At 41.4% G+C, this 12842-nt stretch overlaps 2 protein-coding genes across 2 annotated transcripts in view; both read left to right on the forward strand.

The window, feature by feature from the left end:
* LOC139627452 (mucin-5AC-like) overlaps window positions 1–11098 on the forward strand; it is a 41341-nt gene extending 30243 nt beyond the window's left edge. The window contains exons 35-42 of the mRNA XM_071488217.1: window positions 17–2600; window positions 5704–5981; window positions 7108–7279; window positions 7738–7832; window positions 8013–8196; window positions 9673–9898; window positions 10770–10936; window positions 11025–11098. Of these exons, the coding sequence (XP_071344318.1) occupies window positions 17–2600; window positions 5704–5981; window positions 7108–7279; window positions 7738–7832; window positions 8013–8196; window positions 9673–9898; window positions 10770–10936; window positions 11025–11098 (3780 nt within the window). The remainder of the gene's footprint in view (window positions 1–16; window positions 2601–5703; window positions 5982–7107; window positions 7280–7737; window positions 7833–8012; window positions 8197–9672; window positions 9899–10769; window positions 10937–11024) is intronic.
* LOC139628022 (mucin-5AC-like) overlaps window positions 1–12842 on the forward strand; it is a 117364-nt gene that overhangs the window by 97096 nt on the left and 7426 nt on the right. The window contains exons 44-45 of the mRNA XM_071489329.1: window positions 11650–11681; window positions 11765–11933. Of these exons, the coding sequence (XP_071345430.1) occupies window positions 11650–11681; window positions 11765–11933 (201 nt within the window). The remainder of the gene's footprint in view (window positions 1–11649; window positions 11682–11764; window positions 11934–12842) is intronic.

Genomic DNA, 12842 nt, shown 5'->3' on the forward strand with positions numbered 1-12842 from the left:
TTTAACCACAACTAAGGGAACAACACCCAAAGCAGTTCAAACAACAACATCAGAAGAAACAACAATTAGTGTTGAGACAACAAAACCACCTACAGTCACCACCGGCCCACTGACCATTTCCACGACAGCTGTTGTTGAAACTACAACCTCAGTGCCTGGTGTCACAACAACAAGTGCAGAAACCACAGTTGTGACATCAAAACCATCTGTTAGTACCACCACCACTAAAGCACCTTTAACAACAACTAAGGGAACGACAACCAAACCAGCAGAAACAACATCATCAGAAGAAACAACAATTAGTGTTGAGACAACAAAACCACCTACAGTCACCACCGGCCCACTGACCACCTCCACGACAGCTGTTGTTGAAACTACAACCTCAGTGCCTGGTGTCACAACAACAAGTGCAGAAACCACAGTTGTGACATCAAAACCATCTGTTAGTACCACCACCACTAAAGCACCTTTAACCACAACTAAGGGAACAACACCCAAAGCAGTTCAAACAACAACATCAGAAGAAACAACAATTAGTGTTGAGACAACAAAACCACCTACAGTCACCACCGGCCCAGTGACCATTTCCACGACAGCTGTTGTTGAAACTACAACCTCAGTGCCTGGTGTCACAACAACAAGTGCAGAAACCACAGTTGTGACATCAAAACCATCTGTTAGTACCACCACCACTAAAGCACCTTTAACAACAACTAAGGGAACGACAACCAAACCAGCAGAAACAACATCATCAGAAGAAACAACAATTAGTGTTGAGACAACAAAACCACCTACAGTCACCACCGGCCCAGTGACCACCTCCACGACAGCTGTTGTTGAAACTACAACCTCAGTGCCTGGTGTCACAACAACAAGTGCAGAAACCACAGTTGTGACATCAAAACCATCTGTTAGTACCACCACCACTAAAGCACCTTTAACCACAACTAAGGGAACGACAACCAAACCAGCAGAAACAACGTCATCAGAAGAAACAACAATTAGTGTTGAGACAACAAAACCACCTACAGTCACCACCGGCCCGGTGACCACCTCCACGACAGCTGTTGTTGAAACTACAACCTCAGTGCCTGGTGTCACAACAACAAGTGCAGAAACCACAGTTGTGACTTCAAAACCATCTGTTAGTACCACCACCACTAAAGCACCTTTAACCACAACTAAGGGAACAACACCCAAAGCAGTTCAAACAACAACATCAGAAGAAACAACAATTAGTGTTGAGACAACAAAACCACCTACAGTCACCACCGGCCCAGTGACCATTTCCACGACAGCTGTTGTTGAAACTACAACCTCAGTGCCTGGTGTCACAACAACAAGTGCAGAAACCACAGTTGTGACTTCAAAACCATCTGTTAGTACCACCACCACTAAAGCACCTTTAACAACAACTAAGGGAACGACAACCAAACCCACAGAAACAACATCATCAGAAGAAACAACAATTAGTGTTGAGACAACAAAACCACCTACAGTCACCACCGGCCCGGTGACCACCTCCACGACAGCTGTTGTTGAAACTTCAACTTCTGTGCCTGGTGTCACAACAACAAGTGCAGAAACCACAGTTGTGACTTCAAAACCATTTGTTAGTACCACCACCACTAAAGCACCTTTAACCACAACTAAGGGAACAACACCCAAAGCAGTTCAAACAACAACATCAGAAGAAACAACAATTAGTGTTGAGACAACAAAACCACCTACAGTCACCACCGGCCCAGTGACCATTTCCACGACAGCTGTTGTTGAAACTACAACCTCAGTGCCTGGTGTCACAACAACAAGTGCAGAAACCACAGTTGTGACATCAAAACCATCTTTTAGTACCACCACCACTAAAGCACCTTTAACAACAACTAAGGGAACGACAACCAAACCCGCAGAAACAACATCATCAGAAGAAACAACAATTAGTGTTGAGACAACAAAACCACCTACAGTCACCACCGGCCCGGTGACCACCTCCACGACAGCTGTTGTTGAAACTTCAACTTCTGTGCCTGGTGTCACAACAACAAGTGCAGAAACCACAGTTGTGACTTCAAAACCATTTGTTAGTACCACCACCACTAAAGCACCTTTAACCACAACTAAGGGAACAACACCCAAAGCAGTTCAAACAACAACATCAGAAGAAACAACAATTAGTGTTGAGACAACAAAACCACCTACAGTCACCACCGGCCCAGTGACCATTTCCACGACAGCTGTTGTTGAAACTACAACCTCAGTGCCTGGTGTCACAACAACAAGTGCAGAAACCACAGTTGTGACATCAAAACCATCTTTTAGTACCACCACCACTAAAGCACCTTTAACAACAACTAAGGGAACGACAACCAAACCCGCAGAAACAACATCATCAGAAGAAACAACAATTAGTGTTGAGACAACAAAACCACCTACAGTCACCACCGGCCCGGTGACCACCTCCACGACAGCTGTTGTTGAAACTACAACCTCAGTGCCTGGTGTCACAACAACAAGCTCAGAAACAACAGTTGTAACATCAAAACCATCTGTTAGTACCACCACCACTAAAGCACCTTTAACAACAACTAAGGGAACAACAACCAAACCAGCAGAAACAACATCATCAGAAGAAACAACAATTAGTGTTGAGACAACAAAACCACCTACAGTCACCACCGGCCCGGTGACCACCTCCACGACAGCTGTTGTTGAAACTACAACCTCAGTGCCTGGTGTCACAACAACAAGTGCAGAAACCACAGTTGTGACTTCAAAACCATCTGTTAGTACCACCACCACTAAAGCACCTTTAACCACAACTAAGGGAACAACACCCAAAGCAGTTCAAACAACAACATCAGAAGAAACAACAATTAGTGTTGAGACAACAAAACCACCTACAGTCACCACCGGCCCAGTGACCATTTCCACGACAGCTGTTGTTGAAACTACAACCTCAGTGCCTGGTGTCACAACAACAAGTGCAGAAACCACAGTTGTGACATCAAAACCATCTGTTAGTACCACCACCACTAAAGCACCTTTAACAACAACTAAGGGAACGACAACCAAACCAGCAGAAACAACATCATCAGAAGAAACAACAATTAGTGTTGAGACAACAAAACCACCTACAGTCACCACCGGCCCGGTGACCACCTCCACGACAGCTGTTGTTGAAACTACAACTTCTGTGCCTGGTGTCACAACAACAAGCTCAGAAACAACAGTTGTAACATCAAAACCATCTGTTAGTACCACCACCACTAAAGCACCTTTAACAACAACTAAGGGAACAACAACCAAACCAGCAGAAACAACATCATCAGAAGAAACAACAATTAGTGTTGAGACAACAAAACCACCTACAGTCACCACCAGCCCGGTGACCACCTCCACGACAGCTGTTGTTGAAACTACAACCTCAGTGCCTGGTGTCACAACAACAAGTGCAGAAACCACAGTTGTGACTTCAAAACCATCTGTTAGTACCACCACCACTAAAGCACCTTTAACCACAACTAAGGGAACAACACCCAAAGCAGTTCAAACAACAACATCAGAAGAAACAACAATTAGTGTTGAGACAACAAAACCACCTACAGTCACCACCGGCCCAGTGACCATTTCCACGACAGCTGTGGTTGAAACTACAACCTCAGTGCCTGGTGTCACAACAACAAGTGCAGAAACCACAGTTGTGACATCAAAACCATCTGTTAGTACCACCACCACTAAAGCACCTTTAACAACAACTAAGGGAACGACAACCAAACCAGCAGAAACAACATCATCAGAAGAAACAACAATTAGTGTTGAGACAACAAAACCACCTACAGTCACCACCGGCCCGGTGACCACCTCCACGACAGCTGTTGTTGAAACTACAACTTCTGTGCCTGGTGTCACAACAACAAGCTCAGAAACAACAGTTGTGACATCAAAACCATCTGTTAGTACCACCACCACTAAAGCACCTTTAACAACAACTAAGGGAACGACAACCAAACCAGCAGAAACAACATCATCAGAAGAAACAACAATTAGTGTTGAGACAACAAAACCACCTACAGTCACCACCGGCCCGGTGACCACCTCCACGACAGCTGTTGTTGAAACTACAACCTCAGTGCCTGGTGTCACAACAACAAGTGCAGAAACCACAGTTGTGACTTCAAAACCATCTGTTAGTACCACCACCACTAAAGCACCTTTAACAACAACTAAGGGAACAACACCCAAAGCAGTTCAAACAACAACATCAGAAGAAACAACAATTAGTGTTGAGACAACAAAACCACCTACAGTCACCACCGGCCCGGTGACCATTTCCACGACAGCTGTTGTTGAAACTACAACCTCAGTGCCTGGTGTCACAACAACAAGTGCAGAAACCACAGTTGTGACATCAAAACCATCTGTTAGTACCACCACCACTAAAGCACCTTTAACAACAACTAAGGGAACAACACCCAAACCAGCAGAAACAACATCATCAGAAGAAACAACAATTAGTGCTGAGACAACAAAACCACCTACAGTCACCACCAGCCCGGTGACCACCTCCACGACAGCTGTTGTTGAAACTACAACTTCATTGCCAGTGATTACAACAGCAAGTCTTAAAACTACAGTTAATGTAATCACAGGATCGCCCGAAGCAACATCGACTGTTGTAACAAGACCCTCTGTTGAAAACACAACCATTTTTAGTTCAAGTGCAACTACAGGAACAACAGTGAAAGCTACATCTTCTATTGGCCCAATAACTCAGACACTTCCACCCACCGCAACTGCTTACACCGCAACAGTTTACACGACTGGTTCAACCACTGCCCAACCAACAAGAACCACAGTTGTTTCTACTCTTTCACAGTTTACCACATCTCCAACATTATGTTCCTGTATTATGAATGGAACTTCATATCATCCCGGTAGGTGGTTCTCCAATTTCATTTTCACATGCATGTTTCTATTTTCATTGGTACTTAGCATCGGAAGTGCAATGATTTGGTTGGATTGGTTTTTCAGAATAAAAGTCCTTTTTTTTCCATCCTTTTTCTACTTGAGTCAGAAATTCAGCTGTCTTTTTATGCATGATCATTTGTACAATTGTACAAACAATTTTTCATCCAGTGTGTTTTCCATTTCCTACATAAATTACTTTAAATTACATTAAATTACTTTAAAACTGGTTAATAATCAATTTATAGATATCTGCGGAGTAACATACTGACCTCTTTCACCATAGGTTGTGGAACCATATTATTGACACATTTTTTAATCATCAGTTACTTTGTTTGTACACCCTCAAGTGGTACATCATATCATTTCCAGTTATTTAATGATTACTGAGTGTTTAGTGGAGAATTCACACTTGGTTCCTTGATTGATTCCTCGTATGAACAGACAAACTCAGAGCTGACCACTTGTGATCAAATCACTGAGGATGCATATTAATACCAGGCCTGAACAGAGCCTATATCTTAATTGTTAATTAATCTTTCTCTGCACCAAGAAATGACTTGTCATATTAAATAGTTACTTAAGTACTTTCTCATTACTTCATGATTATCTGATCATTACTCTCTGTTCCCTCGGAAGTGGTACATTATGCTGTCTCTTATTAAATACATTTGTTTGTGAATCAGTATTCCTTTAATTTTGTGCACTAAACTTTTATATCCACTCTGTTTTCTACAGGGGACTTGGTGTACAATGTCACTGATGGCTTGGGTTGGTGTTTCGTTGCGCTTTGCAATGCATCTTGTATAATTGACATTAACTCCAGTTTATGTACCACAATGATACCCAGCACAACGGCCCGTCCTGCTACTACTACTGTGTTAATCACCACTACAAAGGCCATAGGTTCAAATTCAGTTCCTCCCACCACAACTATTCCTACCTCGACTCCCTCTACATCAACAACCCCATCTACAACAACCCTGGACTGTAATGGTGTGGATCCACCAAGAAAGGTATGACATATATAAAATATGTTTCGATTCATGATTGTATTTCCAAAAGACTTTAAGCATTGTATTTCATCAGTAGCTACTTTGTGTCCATGAACACATCTCAGGTGACCTTTTAAGCTTAGGACTCTGTGGGCTCTATTTTGGTCTTTGTGCACTGTGCAGAATGCACCACACCAGCACCACAACAGCAAAGTGGCGTTTCCTGAATCACATGGTGATGTGGTTGTTTCCTTGACTGTGCCAGTCTAGTAACTTGGTGCTTTACCATGCATCCCAAGGGGAGGAGAGGCATGGTAGAGAGTATGGAAATGCCAAATCAGTGGCGTACCATAAACCAGCACCATGATGTTGAAAAATTGTCCCTTGGACGGGAGTTGAATTGTACAGATTTGACCACTGGATGTCCCCAGAGCTTCATGTTTTCAGTTACAGAACAGACAGATGTGTGGCTGTGAAGACCAACATGATGTGTTAGAGATTTTTTAAGTGGTCTTCCCAGAAACAAAAGTACCTTAATTTAAAATGTTATTTTAGACATCCTCATGAGTTTATTTGTGGAACATCAACAGGATCAGTGTGAGAAATAAACAGGCAACTATTTTACTCCTAGACTGTCATTAGTTATTTTTGCAAGTAAACCAGTCAAATCTAACCATTTTAAACATTAAAGATAATCCTAGCAAAAAAAGAAGCATGCTTAAGCACATTTTAAATCCTATTTTCAGTTTATATATAACACTACTATGGTGGCATTTGACTGCAAATGGTTATTGTATGGATAATTATCACAATGAGTATATTTTAGCTTCTAGTCATGTTTGAAACTCTTCATGGTTTCTCAAACTGTCAACAAATCCTGCGAAAAGGGGTTAAAAGTGAGTGAAAGTACCTATATATAATATGATTGGCCACAATTGCCACAGCCTCTAACACGCCCACCTATAATGTATGATAAGTTTTTCTGATACTGCCCCATATCCAAGGGGGCCACAGGTGCACTAAGCCAGCCCAGCAGCAGTTCACAAAAGTAGAGCCCTTCATCTCAAAAAATCTGTTGAATTACACTTAACTGTATAACACACCTACACTTTACTATATAACTTACTGCTTCACAATCCCCACCCAGAATGGAGAGACCTGGAAAGTTGACAACTGCACCACAGCTATGTGCAATAATGGCAAGGTCACAGATACACAGACTCCCTGTCCCACAGTGCAACAACCCATCTGTACCAATGGACACAAAGCTGTCAAGGTTGTTGATGAAGACGGATGCTGCTTCCACTACGAATGTCAATGTAAGCTGAAAATCTAACCTTTCAACACAGGTTACTCATTTTTTTTTACTATTATTTGCAGCAGAGAATCCTGTGGCAATGCGCTCTCAAGACAGTAGTACTGTAGTAACAGTTGTACTTTACAGTGAACTAGATTTACTAAGAAAATGTGTGCTGCAGTTTTCATTGATCTTGGTCCATCACCTGACATTCTATAGTACAGATTCTATAGTAGATAATAAGCGCTACTAAACATAGTGATCTTGGTGTTTTCTGCCTGTTCCAGTTCCTACTTGTAATTTTCATACATGGTTCTTCTCCTGCAGGTGTGTGCAATGTCTGGGGTGGATCACACTACATGACATTTGATGGAAATTCATACAGTTTCAGCAAGAATTGCACTTACTACCTGGTCAAAGAGATTATTACGAAATATAATTTGTCTATTATAGTAAATAACCATGACTGTGATCCATCAGACAGCACATTCTGCCCCCAGGCTCTCAATGTTACATACAAATCCTACGAGGTAGATTTTACTCAGTTGAAGACTTCAGGAACAACAGTTAATGTGGTAAGCAACAATTCAAATTATCAGACGTTTGGTATTTTAAAGTCAGTATCTCACTTCATTAATTGTTCATAAATTATTTTTAGAGCTGTGACTTAATGGTTAATCTGTCAAAGTGTTGTTAGAAATGTTGCTGTGCTTGGTTCAGAGTCTTTTCTAATGTGTAGTATCCTTGTCCTGCAGGTGTATGTGAATCAGAAACGAATCTATCCCGCCTACAGCAATTCTGTGCTGCACCTCACTAGCACAGATATGCGGATCACACTGGAGATACCAGAGATAGAGACAAAAGTGAGCTACACCGGCTCCACATTCAGCATTAACCTTCCCTATTCCCTCTTTGGGGGTAACACTGAGGGACAGTGTGGTGAGTTACACCAACATTTTCTGATCTTTACCTTAACCTAGTCACAGGCCAAATTTTGGGAAGAAAGAAATTAAAAACATGTCAGTGAGAGCTGCACCTGCTGCACTACACCGCCACTGCAAGGCTGCACTCAGGATAGTTTGCACTATAACACTTCTGAATTTAATCCATTAGCATAGTCGATACCACAATTCACAGAGTTGGTACAACCCAAATGATCAGGACATCCCTGCATAATTGAATAATAAAAAAAACAGGATAAAATATGTGTGTACTGTAGATAGCATAGCTAAAGTTTGAATCCAAGTCAAGTCGACATCATAACTTGATGCCCATCGTTAAAAAGAAACAAAAAGCATCAAGTATGAACATTTACATATTCTAATTTCTTGTACTTTTTCTTCGAGGTTTGAGGTTTGTTTGTACCCCATCTGATTCACCAAACTTTCTTAAGCCTGAAATTTCACACAGGTTTTTTTGACAAGATGTAGCAGGGATGTGATGATCTTCATTTTCATTCTTGCATAAATTATGTCCTAGTTATTGTTATCAAATATGACTTTTTTTTAGGTGAGGAAAAAGAAATACAGGAAAATACCATGTTTGAGCTGTTGTAGTTTAGGTTGGGTTTTAGTCTTGTGCTAAACGAGCAAATTTTCAGAAACTATAATATACTACCTTTCAAGTGGCATAAATTAATTTTAGCTTTACAGTTCTTCTGTTAGAAGCTTTTTCATTTGAATATGCAAATTTATGCAATTTACACTAACAAAAAGATGGATTTTCAGGGGTTACTTCACTGCAAAAACGTGACATAAATAATTTGTTTCAGCCTGATGAGCACCACTGGTTGGTGAGGATTTGATCATTAGCATAATCAACTCTCCAAAAATTGACACATAATGCAGCCTGCAAGGGTTAAAAAAGAGAATTTAATAGTGTGGCACTTTAAATCTGTTAGAAATCAACAGATGAAAATATGACAAGTTAATCAACAATGTGGTCATAGTAGAAAACCACTTCGTTGCACTGCTCTGCACTGTGACAGACATAAAGACAGAGTGGTTTATCCTTCATGACATTAGATGCTAAACAATGTCTTTCTAAAGCAAAATGGTCGAGTCTGTCAAGGGGTCGACAGTGACAGAGATGTTAGACGACAGAACGTCAAAGCCTGTGAAAAGTGATGTTACACTGTAGCAGGTGATGATATTGTGCAGAGACCTGAGGAATTTTTCAATAATTCTGAACTGTAGTTGCTGAGTCACAATATGTAAATAAAGTAAATTTCCATGATCATGACAATCTGTCTATTAGAATATTAACTTTGTGTTTTTTTTTAGGTGACTAACGAGGTCTAGACCACTCACAAATTTTGCTAATACCTTAGAGAAACTGAAAAAGATCTGCTGGTGTGGCTCGTTCTTGCATGAGGCTGAGTGCGCTGCCTTCATCCTGCTGCCTCTCTTTTTCCAGGAACCTGTGACAACTCGAAGAAGAACGACTGCCGTTCTCCTAACGGACAGGTGGAAAGCTGCTCAGTCTCTGCAGGAGAGTGGCATGTCCCAGGTACACCCTGTGTCACCCCCACAACCCCACCAACTACAACTACAACTACAGCAACCAGGACCACCTCAGAAGCACAATATTCAACAACACCGTCTGCTTGCAAACCTGCTATCTGTGATCTTCTAACCAACAGGTGAGGGAAACCAAATATTGCATGAAGTCCTTGACAAATATTGGCAGCAAATGAATTTATTGGGATCAGATGGGGTCCAGCGCATTTGGTGTGGAGCAGGCCAGTGATGGCACAGTGCTGACTGTGAAATATTGTGGTGTGTGGATATGGGGGTTCATTGATGCAAAAGATGTAGGAGAGATCGCATTTATAGATGACACTATGAATACAAGCTTGTTTACCCAAATACTGAATTAAAAGATGCCTCTCAGTCTCAAGAAGCTTGACAGGAGAGGAATTTTCCAACATGACAATGATCCCAAACACACTGCAAGAATCACACACACACAGAGTTTGATGCTGACCCAGTCAAATATGTCCCCTGACTTGAACCCAATAAAAGAGTTTTTTAAAGTGGAAAGTAAAGAAACAAAACCCCTCCAACAAAGAGCAGCTGAGAATAATTATCTGTGAAGAATGGCAGAACATCTCGCCACAGATTTGAGTAAGACTGGTATCATCCACATCCGGGAGGATTGAATCTGTCTTTAGAAATAACTGTGTGGAGGTTGCATGGGCTTGTACCTGCGTGGTTTCTTCCTAGTGCTCCAGCTTCCTCCCAGAGTCCAAAGACATGCAGGTTAACTGGTGGCTCTAAATTGGCAGTAGGTGTGAATGTGAGTGTGAATGATTGTCTGTCTCGATATATCAGCCCTGTGATAAACTGGCAATATCTCTCCACAGTTTGCCATCTTACATAGGAGTCTTTTAGCATGAATAACGACAGCAGCACACAGAGACTGCTCCTGAAATTTAGATGGATTAGATGATGTTTATGTCCTCTGATCATTTTTCCTGATGTACTGTCCTGGCTTGTGTTTGTTCCCTCTAGTGTATTTGAACCGTGCCACGAAATCATACACCCAGGACCATTTGTGACATCTTGTGTAAAAGACAGTTGTAACAATAACACCTGCTCCAGCCTGGAGGCCTACGCCACTCAGTGCGCTAGTGAAGGAATCTGTATCAACTGGAGGAATGCTACTAATGGGCTGTGTGGTGAGAGAAATAATCAGTAGCATACAATGACACAGCTGTTGTGTGGAGTTCTGAAGAATGTGTGTATAAGCATATCTCCATCTTACAGAGCACAAGTGTCCAAGCAACAAAGTGTACATGGCTTGTGGCCCCTCTGTGGAGTCTACATGCAACGACAGGTGAAGTTTACTGTGTTTTTTGGTTTTTTTTAGGTATCTTAACATTTATACACCACTCACCTGATTTATGTGCTCACATTTAGGTTGTTATTGAAGCACTAAATTATAAAATGATTAATGTCAATCAGATTTTGATATAATGTGAGACAGACTTAATTGCACTCTTGAAGATATACTACAAATAACTATTAAGACCTTAGAGAGTTCATCATCAGTGAAGGTTTCTGCTCTTGTTTGACATCTTTAAAAACATTTCTAGTCTGCTCACCTCTGCAATAACACATTTTTTTATTTCTGACATCAGATACAACAAGAAGTACCAGACTGACAGCAACACATCCACAAACTCCACTAAGGAGGGCTGCTTCTGTCCTCCTGGCACCACCTTATTCAACACAGTCTATGACACTTGTGTTCTTTCTTGCGGTAAGAGGAGCTCCTACAAAAAAAAAAACAAAACTTGAATATGTGAATAATTTTTGTGAATATTTTTCACAAAAGTATCAGCTGGCAGACCTACAACTCTACAAATGCTTGCTTTTATTTGTATTTTAGATTGTGTTGGACCTGATGGAAAACCCAAACAGGTGAGAATTCATAAAAACATACATACACATACACCAGCAAAGCACAAGCTGTGTGTCTGAACTACTTCCTTTCTCTTTACCAGCCTGGTGACACGTGGGAAAGTGGCTGCAACACCTGTTTCTGTGACAAGGACTCCATGAGCATCAGATGTGAGCCCATCAAGTGCCCGACGGTACCAAGCCCCAACTGCACCGAGCCTGGCCAGCAGCTGGTCAACAAGACAGACAGCTGCTGCACAACACAGTCATGTGGTCAGTAGTGGTGTCTCAGAATTAGACGATCCGATTGTGTCACTTTATTGAAGGAACAAAGTGACAGAGGGTGGCAGTAAAACCTGCCTCTGATGAAGATTAATCTTCAGGATTTCTTTTCACCTTATACCCAATCTCCACCTGATATTAACATGTGGTCAGCATCTGCATACATAATCTCCACACAGTCTAATGCAGCTGTAAATGCACACTGCAATCTGAATGCTATTGGATTTGCCAGGCGACATCTGGAGGTGGTCTCATCTCAGCCACCACATTTTGGGAAATACATTTCTCTGTTTGTGTAGGATTAAACACACATGATACAGTGTGTAAATGAGTGAGCTTCAGAGGTGTCCCTAGGTGTATTTTTGAACTTTGGATCAGTAGCTTTCTGCACTGAAGCTCCCCTCTCTGGTGAGTAAAAGACCCTTGTCAGCTCAGTTGTGATTAGCCAGTATGTCACAGTATGTTAGGTGGCTGCTGAGATACAAACACTGCTCATACAAGCCTGGTTTGTTCTGGACAGTTTAGAGCAGAAGCAAACTGAACTTACTACCACAGTGAAGACAGTCAGAGTCAGCTCAGTAACATCACAGCTTTATGAGAAAGGAAAAAATTGAGTGAGCTACACAAGGTGCGTTTCCATTAACTTGCTTAATACACAATTTGAAATAGCAAACTGAGAAACGGGTAATGGAAACACATTAAAAAAAAACTCTTAGACAAAGCAATACTTTACAAAATGAAAATGGAAACACTTCATTTGCATTCAAGTCATGGCACTTTCTGTATCATTCCCAGAGAGCCAGTTCCAACCAAGAGGTAGACCGCTGGAAATCCATCTTCATGTTTAATTGGAACAATATCACGAGAGGAGAAAACCCAGCTTTATTCACATAGCATCAT

This window comes from Trachinotus anak, unplaced genomic scaffold (genome assembly GCF_046630095.1).
Source record: "Trachinotus anak isolate AG129_WGS33_773 ecotype Australia unplaced genomic scaffold, CSIRO_AGI_Tana_v1 ptg000011l, whole genome shotgun sequence".
NCBI classification, from domain to species: domain Eukaryota; kingdom Metazoa; phylum Chordata; class Actinopteri; order Carangiformes; family Carangidae; genus Trachinotus; species Trachinotus anak.